The 24,346-nt window shown below is 36.3% G+C and overlaps 1 protein-coding gene across 9 annotated transcripts in view; it reads left to right on the forward strand.

Annotated features, from left to right (window-relative positions):
* TJP1 (tight junction protein 1) overlaps positions 1-24,346 on the forward strand; it is a 367,980-nt gene that overhangs the window by 322,365 nt on the left and 21,269 nt on the right. For all 9 annotated transcript variants that reach the window (XM_019460064.2, XM_053888779.1, XM_019460066.2 and 6 more), the window contains 10 exons: positions 7,563-7,699; positions 8,809-8,914; positions 11,655-11,805; positions 14,279-14,387; positions 15,365-15,584; positions 16,082-16,266; positions 16,366-16,461; positions 20,095-20,177; positions 20,726-20,936; positions 21,473-21,573. In XM_019460064.2, the coding sequence (XP_019315609.1) occupies positions 7,563-7,699; positions 8,809-8,914; positions 11,655-11,805; positions 14,279-14,387; positions 15,365-15,584; positions 16,082-16,266; positions 16,366-16,461; positions 20,095-20,177; positions 20,726-20,936; positions 21,473-21,573 (1,399 nt within the window). The remainder of the gene's footprint in view (positions 1-7,562; positions 7,700-8,808; positions 8,915-11,654; positions 11,806-14,278; positions 14,388-15,364; positions 15,585-16,081; positions 16,267-16,365; positions 16,462-20,094; positions 20,178-20,725; positions 20,937-21,472; positions 21,574-24,346) is intronic.

Consider the following 24,346-nt stretch of genomic DNA (forward strand, 5'->3'; position numbering starts at 1 on the left):
CAGATAACGATCTTCTCTTGTCCTTGGGAGAGAACCTTAGTAAAAAATGAAGAGAGTGTCACAACATTGATCCCTTGTTATAAATCAACCAGACATTCCACTCAGTCAGAATATTGTTTGACTCTAAATATTAATCTAACTACCTGATAATCATTATACCACCAGTGATGGCCTAACAAAGCTATCCTTAAATTTTAAAAAGGTCTCTTAGTCTTTCTCATTATTAAAAATTACACATTTCTGCAAAAATCATACTGTCTGAAATCAGATGCACTAGGTTAGTCATCATCATAATAAATGAACATGTAAGATGGGAGAGAAACTCTGTACAAAATGATAAACTTTATAAAAATAAGTATCTGGATTATTACCTAAAAGCCATTTGCCAAAATGAGCAATATAGATACTCAGATTTTCTTCAAAAGCATATACACACACACATGTATTTCTAGAAAATAGATTATAGTGTGTAAAGAATAAACTTAAGTTGTGGGAAATTAGCTTATAAATATGGCAAAATTGGTATAAAGTAACTATTTCTCGGCATACTACCCTTAACTTCTGTATTCCAGGACCAGCTTAGAGTCTCTTCTCTGCGTCTCTCTGCCTTTGTCATCCCTAGAATTCTGTATGTGCCATGCAGAGAGAGATCATTAATTTTTTTTTATTGCTATGAAGGAGGAACTGCAATGTATAAATACCTATTTGTTTCCATATAAAATTTAGAAAATTAACAGTGGTTGCAGTATTCTAAATAGTCAGAATGATTTGAGTGTGCCTTTAGTTTTTCTTTCTCAGGTGTCTTCCAACCCTCCATGCTGACCTATTCTGTCAATGGAGAAAAACTGTGGGGTATGGTTAGGTTAGTTTCTTAACATGTCTTTATTGTTAATTATGGCTGAGATAGTCCAGTAGCCTCTAAAGGAATTAGTACCTAGTTTTTGTTTTCATCCTAAGTTCTGAAGGTCTTGCCTCCCTTTATGCAATAAATGAGTTTCTGAAAAGAAAGTATAACTTTATTTTTTAGGATGAGTCCTTTAGTATGTAATGGGAATTTGGAATTGGTGTGATAAAAGGATGTTTTACTGGAGTGACTATTCACCCTCAAGTTTATTTCCTATATTAAGGTCATTTTTAAAATAAGGCATTACTGAACAGTCATTTGGGAAGGTGTTTGGGAGCCAGAAGTATGAAAGAAAGCTTCATGAAGAATGGGCCATCTGGCATGTTTTGTCAGACAGGGTCCAATCAAGACAGCAAGTCAAGCTTGGAGTGAACCTAGCAAGTTTAATGTAAATAGATTAAATAGAAAAGGATTAGAGTAACAAAGGATTAGCTAGTAAGAAGCTGAGAGAACTCTAAATATCAGAATCGGGTATGAGGAGCAGCCACTACCCCTGGTGCTGATATGGAGTGCCCAAGGAAGAGGCTCCCCCACCCATCCCTAGGGTGAGAGCCAGCCTGCTTGGAGAGGGCACGCCCGTGGCTTACTGAATGGCAGAGAATTTGGCTGTGGTGTGTTCTCAGAAGAACTTGGCAGGAAGTTTTCCCTCTAAAATGTTTGAAAAAGGAGTTCATGGGCAAGTGTCTTATTAGATAGAGACCTTGCACACAACTATCCTAGGGAGTCACTGGGGGAAACTGCTGACGGCTATGTGCTGGAGGGGCCTGCTGAGGAGACACACCCCAGAACCCACAGGGGGAGCCCCTGACCAAGCTGCCTGTCCTCTGCCCTCTGCCCATAGGCCTTAACAGTTGTGATTTTACACCTGAAGTTTTTCACTTAAAACAAGTTGTTGCTCCTTGCTGATCTGACAGTGTGTATGTTAGTCTGCCACCCTATTTACACAGTTAACTGGGTAAGACTTAAAGAAGGCTCTGTTTACAATGAGTTCATTTACGTGAACTGTAAAAGCTCTTCAGAGACTGTTTCACTTTGTCTAACAGCTGTCTTCCATAGGGTTTTTAATCAACCCAAAATTTCTAGACCAGTGGATCACTACCATTAGATTGATGTACAAATGAAAAATCCAGAAAATAAACCCCATATCCTACCCTCCAGGAGAAAACAAAAATGCTCTTAAGAGGATCTTGAGGTCCAGGGGCGCCTGGGTGGCTCAGTCGGTTAAGCATCTGACTTCGGCTCAGGTCATGATCTCACGATTTGTGGGTTTGTGAGTTCAAGCCCCGCGTCGGACTCTGTGCTGACTGCTTGGAGCCTGGAGCCTGCTTCAAATTCTGTATCTCCCTCTGTCTCTGCCCCTTCCCTGCTCGTGCTCGGTCTCTCTCTTTCTCTCAAAAATAAATAAACATTAAAAAAAAAATTTAAAAAAAGGGTCTTAAGGTAGAATGTTGAAATGTCTGTCTAGGCTACTTGGAGCCAGCGTGTGTAGATAAACATGAGTCTGACTCAGGACAAAAATGTTTTTTGTATAAAGATAGCCTTCCTCATAATAGCAAAAAAAAAATGTTTTATAAAGCTTAGATACTATTTCAGAGCCATGGTAGTATCCTGTATGGAAGATTTGAGGAAAGTATATTTTCTTTTAATTGTCACAGCTTTACCAGTTTCTTTCAATAACTGCCACTGATTGTAAACTAATCTGAGGTGTCTAAATTTGGTTTTTGTCTTGCAATAGACTTAGTGGTCACATCTCATAATAGAACTTTTCAAATGATTGGAAAATTTGATGACTCTGTACCTTAACCATGTGTCTGCATTGCCCAGTGTCGTTGCTGCTAGCCACATATGGCTACTGAGCATTTGAAACGTGGCCAGTCCAAATTGAGATGTATTGTTAAGTTTGAAATAACACATTGGTTTTTAATGACAAAAAAAAAGATGTAAATTACCTCTAATAATTTATGTTGATTACAAATGAAATAATATTTGGATGTAATGGGTTAATAAGTAAAATGTGTTAATTGATTTTATCTCACTTTATTTAATACAGATTCTAGAAAATTTACAGTTAACATAGATGATTTGCTTTATAATCCTGCTAACAACGCTGCTCCTACTCTGCATGTATTATTGAATAGTGCCTCCATCTTTTGGTAGATAACAGAAATGCACTAAAAAGAACAGTGATTCTCCAAGTATTAGTTGTTATGAAAAATTTAATAGAATATGAATTCTATCTATCTGAAATGTTATTTAATTCATAACAGTTGTGTTAGAGGAAAAATAAAGGTGGTGGTCAATACAGTATGGAAATTAGGCAAGATGAAAATGCTAGCAGTTTTATGTGATGGGGCAAGAGCACAACAAATGACACCCTTCTAGTTATCATCATGGAGGAGGTTTCCATCAGAAGGTTATAACTCAGTCAGGATGGGAGTTATCATTAGTATCAGTCTTTTTAAATTGAGAAAGTTTAAGTTCGAAGAAATAAAATCAATTGTAAATGTTTTTAGATCTTTTTAAAGCAATTTAAAGTTTGCTTGTTACAGAGCAATAAGTCTATAGAACTATTAAAATTATGCATTCTTTAATCTCATTCTTTTTCTTTAAAATGTATATATTTATAACATCATTTGCATATTTTATGCAAAGAATGTAAGGGGAATCTTCTGTTTTGTACGGCCCTTTAAATTCTGAGGTACCTAGAGCACTTTGGGGATAAAGCTTAATTGTGCTTATTTATTCTTGGATTAATTGTGAGATTTTATTACCTAAGCTGTGGCTAAAAATTTTGACCTTTTATGATTTAAAAATACCTTGACTTTTATAGTTTTGCCTAAAAGACTGTTTACCTCCATGCAGCTCATAGTAATTTAAAACTAAAAGTACACCCCCACAGAATAATTGACTATGAAAATAGAAACTGTGGAAAGTGCTTATGTTTTATCCTTTCAGAAGGGTAACAGGTAAGAAACATTTTCTTCATAAGAGACTGCTAATAGTATGCATTAATAGAACCAAATTCTTTGTTTAAAGTTAGACTTAATTGCATTTAAAAATTGGGGTATCTGAGTTGCTTAGTTGGTTAGGCGTCCAACTTCGGCTCAGGTCATGATCTCCTGGTCCTTGGGTTCGAGCCCCACGCCTGACTCTGTGCAATGTATGCTTAATTAGAACAAGTAAAATAGGTCTATTCTACCTCACCTACTTCCCACTCCTCTTGAATTAAGCCTTTCTCCATATTTCTGCATAATTTATTTAGCATCATATATAGAGTTTGTGTTTTTAATAATTAAAAAAGGTCACACTCTGCACATTATTTTCTAGCTAGCTAATTTTACTTAACAATACAATGTGACCATCCTTCCAGCTTATTCTTTTGATGAGAAATTTTACATATTATGGAAATTATGTTTCTAGGTCTTTGCCTGTGCAATCAGTGTTGCATAAGCATCTTTGTCCATGATTTCATATACTAGCTTTTTATTTCTGAAGTCATTAAAGAGTGTGTTGGTATTACTTTTAAATTTTCACGGATGATGCCAGATGACTTTCCAAGAATTTGAGACTACACTTGTTTATTTCTCAGAATTCCATGTTTACCTATCTGATCGTTGTAAATTGGCAACTCCGTATTTTATTTTTAAAACAAAATGTTTAATGTTTATTTTTGAGACAGAGACAGAGTGAGAATGAGGGAGGGGCAGAGAGAGAGGGAGACACAGAATCTGAAGCAGGCTCAGGCTCAGAGCTGTCAGCACAGAGCCCAGTGCGGAGCTCGAACTTAGGAACCCTGAGATCATGACCTGAGCTGAAGTCGGACACTTAACCAACTGAGCCAACCAGGCGCCTTGGCAACTCCTTATTTTAAATTGATGGTTTCCAGATTAGTAGCAGAGCTGAGCATCTTTTTATGAGATTATTGACCATAGTATTGCATCCTCGTAAATTGCCAGGTTAATTTCTGTTGCTCATTTTCTTTTATATTGTTCTTTTTCATTTTCCATCAGCTAGTAGTAGCTCTTTTGGTGAGTGTGTTGCAAATATAAATCTTTATATCTTTTCCTGTGCAATTAAACATTTTTAATTGGGGCACCTGGTCAGTTTTTAATTTTAATATTTTTAATTGGAGCGCCTCAGCCAGTTGAGTGACCGACTTTGGCTCAGATCATGATCTCATGGTTTGTGAGTTTGAGCCCTGCATTGGGCTCTGTGCTGACAGCTCAGAGCCTGGAGCCTGCTTCAGATTCTGTGTCTCCTTCTCTCTCTGCCCCTACCCCACTCATGCTCTGTCTCTGTCTCAGAAATAAACATTTAAAAAAAATTTTTTTAATAATAAAAAAATAAAAATAAAACCATTTTTAATAGTGAAATATTTTCATCTTTATGGTTTTTTAATGCTTATCACATTTAGGGAGATCTCCCCCAATCTAAGATTGCACAGGTTTTATCTAGGAGTTTTACAGTTTTTAATGCTATTAGTGCTGGCATATTTTTTCCTTTTCATTTTCCTCTTTCTTTTTTTTTTTTTAATTTTATTTTTTACATTTATTTTTGAGAGACAGGGCAAGACCTAGCATGAGTGGGGGAGGGGCAGAGAGAGAGGAGGGACAAAAAATCCCAAGCAGGCTCCAGGCTCTGAGCTGTCAGCACAGAGCCCAACGCGGGGCTCGAACTCACGAACCGTGAGATCATGACCTGAGCCAAAGTCAGCCGCCCAACTGACTGAGCCACCCTGGCGCCCCTCATTTTCTTCTGATTGTAGAGGACATTGAGGAAAATAGTTGATTTTTTAAAATTAAAATGTAATTATAATTCTCTTTATATAATTTTTATAGTATTCTTTTATACTCACTAAAATTCCCCCCAATATTTCAAGCCCATCTATCATCTATCTCATGATTATATCATCTGAGTCTTCAAAATAATGGTAAATAACGATAGTATTGGCAGGTATCACTGTGTTGTTACTGATTTTGGTGTAAATACATTCAGCATTTCCCTATCTAATATGGTATTAGCTCTTGATTTTGGGAACTAGTCTCATAATTAATTGTATTTCCAGTATCTTTGCTTTATTTGTGGTTTTTATTAGGAATGGCTGTTGCATGTTTTCACATGCCTGTTTGATAGTTTTTTCTTGTAATATTTAGATGTCATAATGAATTCTGTGATAAATTCCTAATGTTAAACTAGCCATATACTTGTGAAATAACCCTGCTGTGGTCATTGTAGAATAATCTTTTACTACATAGTACATCCCCTTAGCTAGTATTTTATTTAGAATTTTTTCCTCCACTCATAATTGAAAATATTTATTGTTTTCTCTGTCCCATCATTGTCATGGTTTGGGTGTTAAGGTACTGTTAGCTTCAGATTGAATTTCTGATAGAATGTTGAAAATTTTTGAAATACATGGTATTTTTATGATACTGTTTTCTGTGTTATTAGATATGTTTGGAATTTTCCATAAAAAGTTTGAAGAAAATTAAGTTAGAGACTGTTCTATTTCAGTGTGTGGTATAGAGTAAAGACACAAATTATTTGTTGCTATTACAACTGATAACATAATAAATATTCTTAAAATGTGTTCTTGGACAAAAAAAACAAAAACAAAATGTGTTCTTGGACATGTATGTATTTCTCTAGGATAAACCTAGAAGTCAAATTGCAGGTTATTGCATGTTTGCATTTTCTGTTTTGATAAATGACTTCCATTTTGCCCTCAAGTAGTTATACTTATTTACACTTACTTTACCATCCTTGTATACGAGTGTCTGTATCTCCATGTCCCTCCCTACAGTTGATGTTATTGTGAAAACTCTCATGAGAAGATGATTTCAAGTTACTTTAATGTGCGTTCTCCTAGTTACTTGTGAAGGTGAACGTATTTTCATGTTTATTGTTATTTGTATATTTCTTCTGAATTGTCCCTTCCTGCTACTCATTTTTTCCTCAGTTGTCTCTTTTAAACTGATTCATAGTTCCTTATATGTTCTAAATATCAAATTCTTGTATGTGTTGTTAGGTCAGTATATAAATCTTAATATTGAACTCATTACACATGTTCTTTCAAACTATGAAATTTATTCAGTTTGAACTTTTTAGTTATTTTAAACCCCATTTCATTTGGTTCAACCAAAAAAATATATACTATATTTTAATTATTTGCATCCTTTTTAACTTCTTATGTAATCACTGCTGTTGATGTATGAGGGATTTTGTGCCTTGAACTTTAACAGTCCTCTATTTTTGATGATACAGATTTTTAAGAAATATATTATGGTTTGGAGTTTGTTCCATCTGAAATTGTATTTTTGTCATTGATATGCATAGAGATCTAATATTTCTAAATCTGTAGACATTTGTCCTAACATCATTCATTAAATAGCATGCTTTTTTCTGACAGCTTGGGGCTGCCACTTCATTAATAAATTTTACTACTGTGGATAGATTCCTCCATTTTCTATTTTGTTACTTTGATCTGTACTACTCTAGTTTTCATTATTAGGTTCTTATAGTATTTTGATAACTGTTAGAGTGTCATTGTTTTTCAAAGTTTGCTTGGCTGTTCTTACACTGTACTCCTACAAATGATTTCACAATCATCTTTATGCTTATAATTTTTTTCTTTTTTTTAAATTTTACCAATGTGTAGTCTCCGGAGCAGAGAGGAAGAGAGAATTTCTAAACCTGGGGCTGTCTCAACTCCTGTAAAGCATGCGGATGATCATATACCTAAAACAGAAGAAGTTGTAGTTGAAAGAAATGAGAAACAAGCACCCACTCTTCCAGGTAAGCCTAGCAAAATACTACATTCGGAAAACATTTGCAGTCAGACTAAATAAAAAATTGTCAGAATTTACAGAAGACTTGAAGATGCTTTCTTGATTATGATGATTGTTATTTCTATTACTACTATTACTCCTACTTCTGCTACTACCTATGTTTGAATTTTTCTGTATTTGACTTCCAGAATATTCCTTATGGGTATAAGGTTGGCATGAATCAGTAGGCTTTCATGAATTTTTAAAAAAAATTTCTGGATAGAAATTATTCATAGTTGGGGTGCCTGAATGGCTCAGTCAGTTGAGTGTCCAACTCTTGATTTCAGCTCAGGTCATGATCCCAGGGTTGTGGGATCGAGTTCCGTATCGGGCTCCACGCTGAGCATGGAGCCTGCTTAGGATTCATTCTCTCTCTCTGCCCACCTCCCACATGCTTACTCTCTCTAAAATTTAAAAGAAAAAAATAAATAATTCATAGTTAGCAACTATTCACAATTGAGTAAAGTTGTTCTCCAGCACTTCTCATTTAGGAAAATTGGCATAAGTTTTTTTAAGTTATTTTGCCAATTGAAAATGTTTTCATAAGCACTGTAAGTTATACCCTGTGAAAACGTATGAGATCAGATATAAGAATCTGCAAGCCTCCTAGATCCATTTTCTTGAAAGGCTGGGAGATTTTGCTTCTCATGTCTAATCTCAGTTCCTTTGCTCAAATCTTTTTGCTCTGCTTGTTTAATGGCAAAGAATGTGGTTATTTAAAAACAAATTTTACCACAGTGAAGAAAGATGGCTGCTTTGACAGTCTGAGAGAAATGTAGTGATTCTGTCTTGTTCTCCTTTTCCTCATCTACCTCTCCCCTCCTCCCCCAGAGGATTTTTCAGAACCTAACAGCATACTTGGTGTAAAGACATCAGAATTTGTAACTGTACTCTGTGCTTTAACATACATATAGTATATATGTTCCTTACCAATTTCTCTGAGCTTATATTTTGCTGATGAATTTTTACATGTATTTCGTGGACTCTTTATTATTTGAATATTTTCCTGACTGCTTACATTATTCTAGTTTTTAATAAAGTGATTCTTGCACGATTTTTAAATTTTCTTTCTTTTAGAACCAAAGCCTGTGTATGCTCAAGTTGGACAGCCAGACGTGGATTTACCTGTCAGTCCATCTGATGGCGTCCTGCCTAATTCAACTCATGAAGATGGGATTCTGCGGTAATGTGATTTTAAACTTGTATTGTCTTCTCTGTCCATTATTCAGCATGATTTAAAGTGAAAATGCAGTCGCAGACCATATTTCATATCCTTTTTAAAATAGTGTGTACCACTTAATGCTATGGTTTTTTATTTTAAATTATTTATATGACAGAGATTAGAGAATAAAAAAGAAACTTTTTGGATGTTGACTTTCTCACCACTGTCCCTGCCTAGTTTTCAGGTCGGGAATTACAAAAGTTAAAAATTGTTTTCTACTTAAACATCAAAAGTTTTCACAAGCTTTCTAATGCCCTAGCATTTAAAAAAAACAAAAAAACAAAGAAACAACAACAACAAAACAGTGTTTCTCCATTTTAACACTATTGACATTTTGGGTTGGGTACTTGTTTATTGTGGTAGACTGTCCTTCTCATTCTGGAATATTTAGCATCATCCCTGACCACTAGCTGCCAGTGGCACCTTCCAGTTGTGACAACCAAAAATATCTGCAGACATTGCCACATGGTTTCTGGGGGCAAAATCACCCTTGGTTGAGAACCTGTTCTCAACCTGTTAGCAACTCAAAAGTAAGTTTTTTATATTCCACACCTCTTATTGCTATATGTTTTATACTTTATGGGATTGAGATATAAATTTTATAACCAGATTGCAAACCATCATGATCACCAAATTAGTCTTTGTTGCCTCTGTGGTAAAGGGGCATAATGTTAATAACTGAAAATAACCAAACTTTTTAAAGTGGGTTAGATCTAGACCCCTGCTCTCATCTGTTTTCTTTGCTAAAGGGAATTGGGTTGTCACTACAATACCTAGCTAGCTAGAGAGAAAACTCCTGAAAATAGATGGGTATGACACAGATTAAAATTGTATATTGCTATTATCAGATAGCTGATAATTCAAAATACAGATCGTGAAGGAACAGTTTCCTTCTTTTTTCCTTTCTTAAAAATTGCTTGGAAGCTTTTATAACTCTAAAGTTTAAGAAAAAGTAACGATGTGATTCCAGAGACCTATTTCCCAGGAGAGCCCTCAAGAACAGATACCAAAGAAGATTGAGGATGCGGGCAGGATTTGTAGTTGAGCCAGAAAACAGTTCATTCACATCCAGTGACTGGATTTGGGGCAGAAGTAGTTAATGGGTTTACCTTTTGTTATTGTTGCAAGAAGCTGATATAATGCAGATAAAGCAGAGTATAAAATGTCAGTCCTATAGGCCACATGACAATGAGACTGGGCCTAAAGCTGTCCTCAAAAAAAAAAAAAAAAGCTGTTCTTTAAAAAAGGCCTATTTTGCTAAGGGATGCAGACTAAAAAAATCAATGATTTTTAGTTTTTGAGGCCCGTAGGTCAGTCTGTGTGATAAAAGAACTACCAGGGACCTGGAGTCTCAAGGACTTTGAGGAAGGGTTTCCAAAACCTCTCCTTACAATTGGTTTGGGAGAGGAGTCTGTAAGCAGGCTCTGGACTCAACCTGGCAAAGTAGGATACCACCATGCCAGGTGATTGACATGGTCCACGATAATACTGGCTACTAGTTTCATGGAGGGACCAAGGGTGCCACCAGCCCTGGGAGTAAGTGACCTTATCTAACCTACAGGCTCTGATGTTTACATCTTAGTAAATGTTAGCTCCAGGTGAAGAAGTGGGATCAAGTGTGAATACCTTATAACATCTAAAACTTAAGGTGGTCTTTAGTTGGATTAAAAGAACTAGACTCCTCTCTCTTTCCTCAACTCATTCATTCATTGATTTGATTTGTATTTTTTACTTTCTATGAGTTTCTAATCATTTTTTCATTGTTACTTAATGAATTAAAAGAAAGGACTTCTTCTATCCTTCATGTCAGAATAGGTAATAGAATTGTGTGTCTTTTTGACTAGAAATTGTGAGAAAGTTCTAGAAACCTAGCTGGGTAATTTGTATTTAATTACCCTACAGGGTAGTTTGTAATTATGATCCGTTTCTGCCCACTCATTCTTCTAAGACATCCTTTAGTCTTTGTTTCAGGAATATCATGGTGATGGTACACTGATGATAAAAGAATGTGCATACATTTATTCCTTCCCATTCTCTCTCTCTCGTAAGAAAAGGGCAGAGATTGAGTATGGGGCTAATCCAGAAAGGCTGATTGATGATAAGATTTTTATTTAAAATCCAGAGAGGCTGCAGAGTAAGTGATCTGTATGAACTCAGAGTCTACCAACTGCAAAGTTTAAAAACCACTATCTATTGGATGTAAAGATTACAATGCTTGGAGCCTCATTTTGATTCCCTGGTATTAGGAAAATTTGTCAATTTGTGCTTCAGTTTCTACCTTTGTAAAACAGTACTTTTCAGTTATTCCATAGAGATGATATGAATGAATTGGGGTGGAAAAAATGGAAGTTTTTTGGTTTTTTTTGTTTTTTTTACCATTGTGAATGTACCATGTATATCCAAGACTTTGAGTTGGGAAAACATTGTTTTTATAAACTAGTTTTAGAAATTAGTTGTAAAGCAGTAATTGCATATTAAATTCAGATATTGTAAAACTTATTAATCAGAGAATAAAAGAAAGTACCATTAAACCTGACTTGGAATTCTAACACTAAATTGTATTCAGTAAATTAGTGGTATGAGGGAAATTTCAGAAATGATCGTCCTTTGTTTCATTTTGAATATAGTTCTCATTGTATCAGTTTACTATAACTTTTCAAGCTTCTCTTAACCATTTCAAATGAAATATTTGTTTTAACAGGCCCAGCATGAAATTGGTAAAATTCAGAAAAGGAGATAGTGTGGGTCTGCGGCTGGCTGGTGGAAATGATGTTGGAATATTTGTAGCTGGTGTTCTAGAAGATAGCCCTGCAGCCAAAGAAGGTTTAGAAGAGGGTGATCAAATTCTCAGGGTATGTTGGTATATCAGAAATGTGATTCAAAAGTACTTAGATCTTTAGAGAAAGACCTCAAACACAGCAAACCTATTATAATTCAGTTGTAATCTTCTGTCACAGCCTGTTGAACCAGACAACCATTCAGATGAATCCGTCAAGTCTTGGTTTTACTGGCCTCATCCCTTCCCATTGCTGCATTTGTTCTTGTTGACTGCTGTGTTATGTGTTACTACACAGTGTGATGCTCTGGTTTCATTTAAATCTCTGGCGTTCATTGAACCTACCAAAAAAAAAAAAAAAAAAAAAAGTCTTAGATCCCTATACCAAGTAGTCATTTTAAGTTCAACTAGACCTTCAGGCAGGCAAGACTGTCATGGGCCACAACTTGCCATCTGTCGTTTCTCTCCCATGGGATCAGTCCTTGCAGCAGTCCTCCGGGGCTTTCTTCACCCCGGTGTGATGGCTTATGTGCAGGGAGATGGGATTTCCATCAGGCAAATGTGTAAGCTGCCCTGGCTCCAAAGCTTCATGGCCCACAAGAGACAGGACCAGTTACAGGAGTCGGAAAGTCCAGTTCAGACGTGGTCTTTTCTTCTGTTGTTGTTGTTTTTCTGTCTTTTCTATAAGCAATGCTATCTAGTCACATAGGACCATCCATGTCTGTCTCTTCTTAAAACATCCAAACCTCATGGCAGATAAACTATGTCCCATTTTAACAAAAAGATCATATCTATTAAATGTGAATTCCTATTTGCTCCACCTCTCCGTCTCATATTGTCATCACCACCCCTATTCTGCTCTCTTCCTGCATTCAGGCTACCTCCTGGCCATGTGCTGGATTCAGTCTCCTGCTCAGAATCTTGCTGCTTGTTCATGTTTTTCTCTTTCCCTCTCCCCCGCCTCTCCATTTATTCTGTACTGTCTTCTTTCTCTCCTTTTGCTGTTGAACTTGTCAGTATGGTGGAGTCCCTTCCCTGCTTTGTTTTCAGTCATTGCTGTCATAAAATTTTATAGTTTGGCTTCTACCTTAACCACTGCTGAATCTGAATTTTCATAAGCCATCGTTGACCTAATGGCATCAGTTCTCATTTTCCTTTTTTTCTTAGCAGTGTTTTGACTGTCTTAAGTGCTTTCATGAAGTGCTTTCTTCCTTGGATTCCATAACATTGCCATTCTGATACTCCTTTAATCTTTTAAATTCTTTTCCCAACCATCTTTAATGGTTCTTCTAAAACTTGGGGAATATAAGCAGCTCTGTGCTTCTTTCTTGCTACTACGCAGTCTCCATCTTGGGTTTGATGACTCATGTCAGCAGCCCGCTCTCGGAATCTTCACTTTGAGCTCTTGCCTGAGTTTCCTCACACTGGGCCAGCTGCCAATGGCCATTTTCCTCCTCTACTTTGTCTTCCTTTCCCTCCAAACTTAGCATAAAATCAAGGTATGATCTTTGACTTACTGGTTTCCATCTCACAGTGTACTTTGATTCTTCCTGGCGATATTTACATTGTGCTCAGACACATCGTGGATGATAATGTTCACTGTATTAAAGAAATTAAACAGACTTATCTCTTATCTACCACATATCCTATTTGAAATAATCAGGGCATACATACATCATTTTATTTTATTTTATGTTATTTTATTTTTTAAAAGCTCTTTCTTAATTTTATTTTTTAAGTAAGCTCTGTCCCCAGCATGGTGCTTGAGCTTACAACGCTGAGATCAGGAGTCACGTTGCTCTACCAACAGAGCCAGCCAGGCACCCCTACATACATCATTTTTAATTTATTTCCTAAGAGTTTGCTCTTGTTTTGTATCATAAAAGTAGCGCATGTTAATATTTTTTAATCTGGAAAATTTTCAAAAGGTAAAAAGGAGAAAATCTATCTGTAATCCTTCATGCACTTAGTAACATCATTTTGATATGTGTCCTTTGGTTCTTAAGAGCTTCAAGTATAAGTAAATATTGACTTGGCAAACCTTGACTTACATCATACAAAAACTCTTACAGAGATGTCACAATGTATACACTTATTTTTTTTTTTTTTACCTCATTTCCTTCTGATTTCTTTTTCAGAGACTATTAAAAAGTAGGATTCTATTATACATTCACAGAATTTTAAAAAATCTTTTTTTATTGAGGTATATTGGTATACAACATTATAACTTAGAAAAATTTAAAGCCAGAGAGTTGTCTTTTTTGGTCTAAATTGGTTAGATTTTGCAGTAGATGATCTTTAATGTCAGCATGCATTGTGGCTTTTCTTTAAATGAATTTACACCTTCACTCAATTTACTTGGTTTCTACTTATTTCAAAGTAAAGTATATTAATTTCTTCCAAAGGAAAATCATTTTTTCCCTCTTAAAGATGTGATATTTTCAAATTAGCTGAAGTCTGAAAACACTAGAACAAGTTCTCTATGTAGAGAAGTATTTTCATAATTTTAAAATATGACCAAGAGTAATTTATGAAATACATTTTAACAGGTAAACAATGTAGATTTCACAAACATCATAAGAGAAGAAGCCGTTCTTTTCCTGCTCGACCTCCCTAAAGGAGAAGAAGTGACCATACTGGCTCAGAAGAAGAAAGATGGTGAGATACTGCCTGAAAATGGAGAAAATCTGTAGAATTTTGAGAAATTAAATAGGGACTTGAATTTCCATTTTTTAATAAATCACTCAGAGTTGAGTGATAAATGAATTTGTTAATGTCAGAGGGAGTTTAAATCACTTAGGGGCACATAGTGTTACATTATGCTTATTTGAAAGTGTGATAATACCACCAGCCTTTCTGGCATTCTAATTTAGATAGAATGCTGTCCAGACCTTCACATGGCATAGAAAAATCCTGGTTTTTATTAGCCATCAGAACCATGCAGAAGCATATGGTTAGCTTCCAAAGTTTTTACTGATGTTTTCTAAGCAATACATTTTTGTTAGCATTAATTAAAGACAATGGCTAATTGTCTTTGATTAAGCAAATACACTTTTCACTTAAAACAGGATTTCTCCACCTCAGCACTGCTGTCACTTTGGGTCAAATAATTGTTTTTGTGGGAGCTGACCCATTCATTGTAGTATGTTTAGAAATGTCCCTGGCTTCTATCCACTAGATGCCAGTTGCACACATACCAAATCAAAAATGTCTCCAGATATTGCCAAATATCCCCTGGGGGAGCAGAGTTACCATTATTTGAGAACCATTTATTTAGAAAATGGGAATATCTGTAATAATTTGCAGCAAAATTAAGTTAGATGACTTAAATAGAGAGCACATGTGTGGTTTTGGACAAGTTGCTTGATCTTGCATTACTCAGGCAAGAGCTCGAGTTTCTGCATTACTTTCCTTATCAGCAAAATGGAGATGCTAACCTAAGCATTCCTGTTTCATGAGGTCATGGTGATATATATGAGCTAGAATACTTAATACAGCACCTCATAGTAAGAATTCAACATATGTTGAGGGCTATTTTTATTATTATTACCAATAGCATCTTCACATAATCTGTTCTTTTCAGATTAATTTATCTCACTAGCTATTGATACTGTTTTTGTTTTGATTCCTTTTAGTTTATCGTCGCATCGTTGAATCAGATGTAGGAGATTCTTTCTATATTAGAACCCATTTTGAATATGAAAAGGAGTCTCCCTATGGACTTAGTTTTAACAAAGGAGAGGTGTTCCGTGTTGTGGATACCTTGTACAATGGAAAACTAGGCTCTTGGCTTGCTATTCGAATTGGCAAAAATCATAAAGAAGTAGAACGAGGCATCATCCCCAATAAGAACAGGTATGAATATTTGGATACTTCTCATAGAACAAGTTAAGTAAATGATGATGGAAGACTTTAATCCCACTGGGAAATTTTGGCAATGTAAAGAGTTAGTTTTCATTGTATTTACTGTGTCTATGATTGACTTAGTTGTACAGACTCCTTTATTTTAGTTTAAGCATTGAGATTTATTTTTTATTTTTATTTTTTCAATATATGAAATTTATTGTCAAATCGGTTTCCATACAACACCCAGTGCTCATCCCAAAAGGTGCCCTCCTCACTACCCATACTCAATACCCTCAATACCCTCAATGCCCTCCTCAATACCAATACCTCAATACCCACCCTCCCCTCCCTCCCACCCCCCATAAGCATTGAGATTTAAACTGCATGTGAAGAGAATTCTATCCAGTATTTTGACATTTTATCTATGAGTCTTTTTGTTTTGTTTTGTTTTTAAATATATTTATTTGTCTACCTGTCCTCTGTCTATTCTATCTTTTTTTATCCAGGGCTGAGCAGTTAGCCAGTGTACAATACACACTTCCAAAAACAGCAGGAGGAGACCGTGCTGACTTTTGGAGATTCCGGGGTCTTCGCAGCTCCAAGAGAAATCTTCGAAAGAGTAGAGAGGATTTGTCAGCTCAGCCAGTTCAAACAAAGTTTCCAGCCTATGAAAGAGTTGTTCTTCGAGAAGGTTATTTTCTGTAGACTAACCTTAATACCCTTTAATGTCAATATGCTAAAGAAAGAAAAAGTATAAACTATGTTGTTTTTTCTTCGACTTTCTCTCCAGCTGGATTTCTGAGACCTGTAACTATCTTTGGACCCATAGCTGATGTTGCCAGAGAAAAGCTGGCAAGGGAAGAACCAGATATTTATCAGATTGCAAGTAAGTAGCCTTAAGACTGACTTAAGATCAGGGCGCCTGGGTGGCTCAGTTGGTTGAGCGTCCAACTTCGGCTCAGGTCATGATCTCGTGGTCTATGAGTTCGAGCCCCGCATCGGGCTCTGTGCTGACAGCTCAGAGCCTGGAGCCTGCTTAGGATTCTGTGTCTCCCTCTCTCTCTGCCCTCCCCTGCTCATGCTCTGTCTCTCTCTGTCAAAAATAAATAAACATTAAAAAAAAAAAAAAGACTGAAGATGAGGTTGAGGGTGTTACTTAATTAGTTATTTCTCTAAAGGGTGTATCTGATCCATTCACTTAATAGAAATAAAACTTTCTGGAAGTGAAAATTTGCAGTTTACCTCATTTATTTAATTTGAAGGGAAACTTGAGTGATTGTGTTCATGTTATACCAATTCCCTTTAATAATAAAAAGAATCACCATTTATGAAGCCCTGGCTTTCATATGAAAATTGCACACAATCTTGTTTAATAAATCCTGACAGTATTACAATGGGGTGTCAGTATCCATTTACCAGCATTATCCATGCTGAAGTCAAGTAACTTGAGCGTTAGAGTGGTAGGGACCATCACAACCTGTTTACTCCAAACTTTCCTGATGACACCCAGCTGATGAGTCACAAAACTCAACTTTGAACCCAACCTTTCCTGGCTTTAATCCAGTGCTTTCAGTCATTGAGCTAATAGAAACACTCAAGTATATAAAAAGGGTAATGAAAGCATGATTCAAGTGATCAGTTATTATTGTAGGCATTTATAGTAAGTTAGTGTTAAATATAAATATTGAAGATGTAGTGCTTTAAATGCCTTGCAGAGTTTGCTTGCAGATTTCTTTTATTAGTTCATTAGTTTAGCTATGGTGGTATTTAAACATACAGACTTAGTTATGACCACTGTAGCTTGCTCTAAACTATATGTAAACACTTGAAACTGGTTTTTTTCCTCTAATTATAAAAATATCATTTTCTATTTGGAAAGGTTAGAGAATTAGTTTTGACATACATCATAATCATCCTAAATTTTATCCTGTCATATTTTATTCCACCCTATCACCCTTTGTAAGCAGACTTTTGTGGAGTTTTATTTATTGTTTTCTTTCTTAATAGATAATACCATATTTTTTTATTATCCATTCTGCAACCAAAATTTGGTTGAACAGCCTTCTGTTGTTTACATAATTTTTTCAGTGTTATATTTTACTGTTATAAAGGATACAGAAATCTGTCCATATTTTTATTTGCTTGTTTATGCTCTGCCTTCTTTCCTAAAGGATTTAAATACTCAAGAATATAGCTTTTTCCATATTTATGGTAATTTTCTTAGAATTTTCAAAGACAGGAAGGAGTGAAACATAGGATATGAACATTTTCTGGCTACTGCTGTTTATAATCCTATTGCCTTCCAGAGGTTTGTGCCATTGTTTTTGTTGTTTCTACCTACTATATGAGATCTGCGTTAATATTTTTAACTTCGTAAGTGCTAATTTAAAGGATCAGAGCATTGCCTTATTATATTGCTTTTCACTTGGTTTTTGGTAAAGTTGAATGAGGATATTTTATGAAACTAAGATTTGCAGACACATAATAATAAAATTTGAGCAAGTAAGAAAATGTTTATTTCTGATTCCCCAGTTTGTTTTTTTCAGAAGAGGTTTTTTTGGGTCATTATTATAGGTAACATTTAACATAAAGAATTTAGTGGTGGGGCACCTGGGTGGTTTAGTTGGTTAAGCATCCTGCTTTAGCTCAGGTCATGATCTCCTGGTTTGTGAGTTCAAGCCTTGCTTCTGGAGAGCTCAAGCCCCACTCTGGGCTCCGCACTTTCCCTCTCTCTGCACCTTGTGGGATTCTCTCGGCCCCTTGCTCACTGGCACACGGGTGCTTTCTCTCTCTCTCTCTGTCTCTCTCTGTCTCTCTCTCTCTCTCTCAAATAAATAAGTAAGTAGATAAATACAATTTTTTAAAAAAGAAAAAAAGTTAGTGGTAACCCCACCCATAACCAAACCTTGGGTTTTTTAAATTTAGGAAAAGTGTGAAGACTTATAAAGCCCTACCTTAGGGAGCAATTGATTGATTTAATTGGGTTTACTCTACACTATAGCCAGACTCTTATAAAAGAGATTCAAATAGCTTAGTGTCCTCTCTGAATCTAATGAAGGTCTTTTGAGTTAAGGAATTAGTAGCTTTTCTCCAACCAAAACTCCCAGTTGATCTCTCTCTCTAATTCTCTGTTCACCAGGTTTGAAATTCTGCTCTCTTTGCCCATGGAGCTTTTACCTTATGATAGTCTCATTCTCTAGAGTCATTCCCCCTATCCTTCATTGTGACCTTTGTCCTTCCAAATCTCTTGATTTTTGTCTGATCTGAAACACCAGAGTTCCTTTTTGTCTTTGAAGCTTTCCATGTGACCAGAGTCACAAACATTGCTGTACCTTTTTAGGGAAGAACTTCATATAAATTGGACCTCTGAGATAATTTGGTTAGTAACCATCTCAAGCTGCACTTGACATACTGTACATGAGTAGAGAGAGATAGGTTACTAGTATGAAACCATAGGCTGTCTCACAGTTAGAAATCAACTGCTCCTGAGTTCCCCTTCTACTATTATAGAAAAGATCTCTAACCCAGAAGTCTCCAACCAGTCTGCTATATAGCATTGTTGCTGCTGGATCTGCCCAGGTATTGATTTTGTCAGTCCCCCTTGGCTAGATGGAGCTCTACCCAGGAGAGGCCTCCTCAGTTTATCTCTGTTGGCCATACAAATAGTGCCATTTTCTCTGCGTGTCACAGTGTGTAAAACATTTGGAAATAGTGCCATGTCAAGCCATATTAAAGCACAAGGCAAAAGAAAAAATGTGGGTCCATACATACATGTTTTTACATCTTTTTCAATGACTGTTTTTTCCCAGGACATTGAAGTAGTTAGAAAAATTTTGGAAAACATGAAAAATATGTGTATTAAAACTCATATTATTTCAAGTTTAAATATTTTATTTGTATCAAACACAGAATTTATAATTTTCTTTTCCTGGCTTTAATGGAAGCAAGCTCATCAATATTTTTAGATTGCATTTTAAAATCATATTTTCAATGGGAAGAATTGCCATATTTGATCATTTCTCTTGACCAAGTGACAGTCTTAGATATTTACTCATGTTTCACTTAACTGGTTCTATTTAAAATTTTGGTATGCTGTTTATTGTGGGTTACTAATTTTGATATTTTGAACATATTGCAGCAAAATATTACTTGATTGCAGAGTTTTTGTAGTACCCCTTAAATATTGCTCCTGAGGCAAGTGCCTCACTTACCTTCTCCTAATCCCGGAATTGTTGGGAAGCATTAATCTTAACCGAGTGGTGCTCAGCCAGGGGCAGTTCTGATCTATTGTGGATATTGGCCACTCCTGGATACATTTTTATTGGTCCCAGTGTGGACCAGAGGCATATAGCAGGGGAGGCCAGAAATGCTGCTGAACTGGCCATGGTGCACAGGGCAGCCCCTATAACTAAGTATTGCAGAGCCCAACATGTCATTAGCACCCAGTAGTTGAGTTGAGAAACTCTGGTCTAACCAATAGAAATTTGATGTTTTGTTTTTGTCCTGACGCCATGAATAGAAAGTGAACCACGAGATGCTGGGACTGACCAACGTAGCTCTGGCATTATTCGCCTTCATACGATAAAGCAAATAATAGATCAGGTAAGTTCTTAAAAATTGCCCTATTTCATTATTAACTGTGAATGTTGTGTTTTGAGTGGGATGAAGTTTAGTTAATTTGGAAGTAGAAATTCTTTTCTAAGATTATTACTGATATACTATAAAAAAATTAAACCTCTACTGAAAGGCATTCCAGTAACCACTTTCAAAGAAAGTACATTACATGCATCAAAAGATATTTATATGCATAAGGAATATGTTGTTACTCGACAGGGTCATGTTAGGAACATTAAATTCTTGTACTTTTTTCACTTTACTGAACATAGATAATGCTGTCAACTTGTAAGTATTGGGGCTGTCTTAAAGTGAGCTGGTTAAGAAGTTTTTTTAAAAAAATTTGGGCTAGAATTTGTATTGAACTAAGTTCTGATTACAGATTTTTCTAACATATACTCTGGAGACATTTTGGAGCCCAGTTAAAGGTCTATTACCATTGGAATGTAATCTAGGCTGTGACTTTTTTTGAAGGTGATGATTCTTAATTAACTGTGGCTTGTGTCCTTATTTGTTTTTTTGCTTTGCGTCTCCAGGACAAACATGCTTTATTAGATGTAACCCCAAATGCAGTTGATCGTCTGAATTACGCCCAGTGGTATCCAATTGTAGTATTCCTTAACCCTGATTCTAAGCAAGGTGTGAAAACTATGAGGATGAGGTTATGTCCAGAATCTCGGAAAAGTGCCAGGAAATTATATGAACGGTCTCATAAACTTCGTAAAAATAATCACCATCTTTTTACAAGTGAGTATATTAAAGGCCTTCATTTAGTTTAAAATGTCTAGGCAACAATATGTAGGCAAAAATGTTGTGTTGTTTAGATGCCAAAAGCTATATAACTTTGCCTTGGAAAGCTTCCTGTTAGTATTAACGGCTGCTGTTTGGTTGAAAGAAAATGTACAGGGCCGCCTTGTTGGCTCAGTTGGTTAAGCATGGGACTTCAGCTCAGGTCACGATCTCACCGTGCATGAGTTTGAGCCCCACGTTGAGCTCTGTGCTGACAGCTCCACGCCTGGAGCCTGGTTTGAATTCTGTGTCTCCCTCTCTCTCTGCCCCTCCTCCTCTCACCCTCTGTTTCTCTCTGTCTCTCAAAAAGAAATAAATGTTAAAAAAAATTTTTTTTTTAAATGTGTAGCACCAAAACAAATTTCAAAGATGTGTCCTCAAATACTGTATTTCAAATAATTAAGAAATGATGATTGAGCTCTAAGCAGATTTGAATGAATTCTGGCTTTTGACGGTATTCTAATCTTTAAACAATGTTATTAATTTATTTTCAGCTACAATTAACTTAAATTCAATGAATGATGGTTGGTATGGTGCATTGAAAGAAGCCATTCAGCAACAGCAAAACCAGTTGGTATGGGTTTCTGAAGGAAAGGTAAGAAATTTCCTGTTATTTTTGAGCCCTTTCAATAAATGATATAACAAATCAGAAAAGCCTTTGAGTTACCATTGTTTCTAATTAGATCAACATATTAGAATAATTTTGGGAGAGTTTGTTTTTGATAGTAAAAGACTGTTTAAGTTTTTATAAATTGTTTTTGATAGTAAAAGATTCTGAAATTTCCCTACCTATTGAATTACCACTTCAGTGGTGTCATCTCAGAGAGTTCTTAAATGATAACTAAAAGAGTAAGTTTGAGTTCTGGCTCTGCTCCTGTCTGAGGAATGACTTAGAACCTGGCTTCAGTTTCCTTCTCTGGAAATGAGGAGAGTTGGGTGGGTAGGTGAGTGTTGCCCAGAATGTTGTCCTCTGCATACAAGATTTAGGACTTGGTCAGAAAGAAAAAGGCACTGTGAAGGCAAGTAACAGATGAGAAATCTGCAACCACACCCCCTACATGGGGCAGTGGGACCCACCAGCATGGTAAAGGCTTTGAGAAGTCTTAAGTAAAGAACATGTGTTATTTTGTTTACCTAGGGATTTTTTTTTTCATTTAGCGGCTGTTAATATTGTTTTAACATACTAGGAAATGTTGGACAAAGCAATTCATCATTTTTAGATTCAAATTTTGATTTTATATACATCCAAATGGCCAGCTCTGTTTTTTTTAATTATTTTTTTAAGTTTTATTTCGAGAGAGTGCATGAGCAGGGGAGGGGCAGAGAGAAAGAGAATCCCAAGCAGGCTCTGCAATGTCAGTGCAGAGCCCGGATGTGCGGTTCGAACTCTCTAACCGTGAGGTCATGATCTGAGTCAAAATCAGGAGTCGGACACTTAACCAACTGAGCCACCTAGGCACCCTGCAGATGGCCAGCTTTAACATAGCTACTATCTATTGTCAGTCTCTCTGGTTTTATAGCAGTCTTCGATGGGAAAAAAGTGTTCATTTTGTTTGGCAAGTTAATACAGCTGAAAGAGCCTTTTGTTTTAATATCTTTTACCTTCAGTGTAATATTATTGATGTTTTGGTTACTAGAGAAAATTGAGAATATCTCTGTTGTTTTTTTTGTGTGTGTGTGTTTTATATTTCCTTGTTGGCTTGGTTCTTGTTGTGTTTTGCGCCTGCATGGCCTCTACTTTCCTCTGCCTGGCTATGGCTACAGCTGCTCTGGCAGTGCATGCTGCATGCTTAGGACCACCATGCCCTTTGTCCAGGAAACACAAACCTCTGCAAGAAGAGATGTTACAGTGCTTACATCTAGAGGTAGTGTCTGCTCTGCTATTCCCACCTGTATTCATGTCAGAATCATGGTTTTTCTCATCAGTACCACTTGGGGGATGGACTGTGCATATGAGATCATCAGACCACTTTGAATAACTGATATATCAGCTGGGACACTTGACAGACAAATCCAGGTGGAAAAAACCTACTGCACCACTTTATAAAAACACACTATTACTAATTTTCTCTCATGTGGCATTTGATACAAAGGATCGCAGTCCCTGTCATACTAATCTGCAAAAACACAATTCTTTCAGCAGCCTTTGTCCACTCGAGTGGTTAATAGCTTGCATTGGTGATTCTCAAAATGAAGTTAGTTTATAAATACACAGAATGTGCTCTCTACCTATCTGAGGGATTTTCTTTATCCACAAATCTTAATATTGTGTAAATTTCTTTTTGTGGTATTATTGTGTGCTTCCTGTCTTGCTTGGGTTTTAAAATGCAGGTCTCACTCCCCCCAACTTTTTATGTGAGGAAAAATAGATCATTTGTTACTAGGATAGATGGATGCATTTTGTAAATCATAAAAGGTTGTTATAATTTAAATGAAGCTTGCTAGATCTCCTGCCCCTTCTATTCAAGTATATTTTATCATAATAAACAAATTCTTAAACTAAAACCACATCATTTCACATTGACTTTCCTGAGTGTACTACTTTGGTCTAATTGCTAGGAAGAGATCTTTTTTGCAAGATCTGACATGGTCTTGTGTGTTCCCTACTAAACCAAGAAAAGTCATCCTGAGGCTTTCTTAACATATAGGCATATGTCATTTCTTGGTTCAGAGCAACCCATGGTTCTTGCTCACTAGTACATTTCACAGCACTGAAAGCGAGGTGGATTGGTGAGTTCCAAGTTAATTCTTCCCCAAGAACTTAAATATTTCCCTGGCTGGCTGATGGGTTTAGAGTCTTACAGAACCCTGGTGAGTTAAAGGTTAGAATAGATAGCAAAATGGCTTCTCTTCTGTAGCAGCCATTAGGGAGTTTAGACACCGTTGAGATTTCTGTGGGGGAGAGTCTGCTCTAACATAGAGAGAGCCCTGGGATTCTCACTCCCTGAGCCCAGCAGGTACTTTGTTGAAAACGAGAGCCCCTAGGAGGCCTGACATACCCTAGTCTTTCTTATCAGGAAGGCAGCACTCAGGCTCAGGCTCTTAAGAGAGCCAGGCATAGGACTGTGTGGAAAGTCCCATTCAGGCAGCTCAGGCCTTATGTTTCTCCTTCAGTCTGTGCTACAATTGAAGGAGGATTGTCTGAATTCTGGATTCCAGATCATTCAGCTCTCTTGCCTAACTGGGCACAATGTCCAGGCAAGCTCTTCAGGGACTGTTCTAATTAATCCAGGTACTAATTTCAAACTAGTATCTAATGGCAGCCTGTTGATGCAACTCTTTAGATTCCTTTCCCTCAGGTACTTCTCATTATCTTTCTAGTCTACTCAGAAGGTAAAGTAGACTAATAAAAACCAACTCAGTTCTTA

Source organism: Panthera pardus, unplaced genomic scaffold (assembly GCF_024362965.1).
Source record: "Panthera pardus isolate Hobbes unplaced genomic scaffold, ASM2436296v1 HiC_scaffold_24, whole genome shotgun sequence".
In the NCBI taxonomy this organism is placed as follows: Eukaryota; Metazoa; Chordata; class Mammalia; order Carnivora; family Felidae; genus Panthera; species Panthera pardus.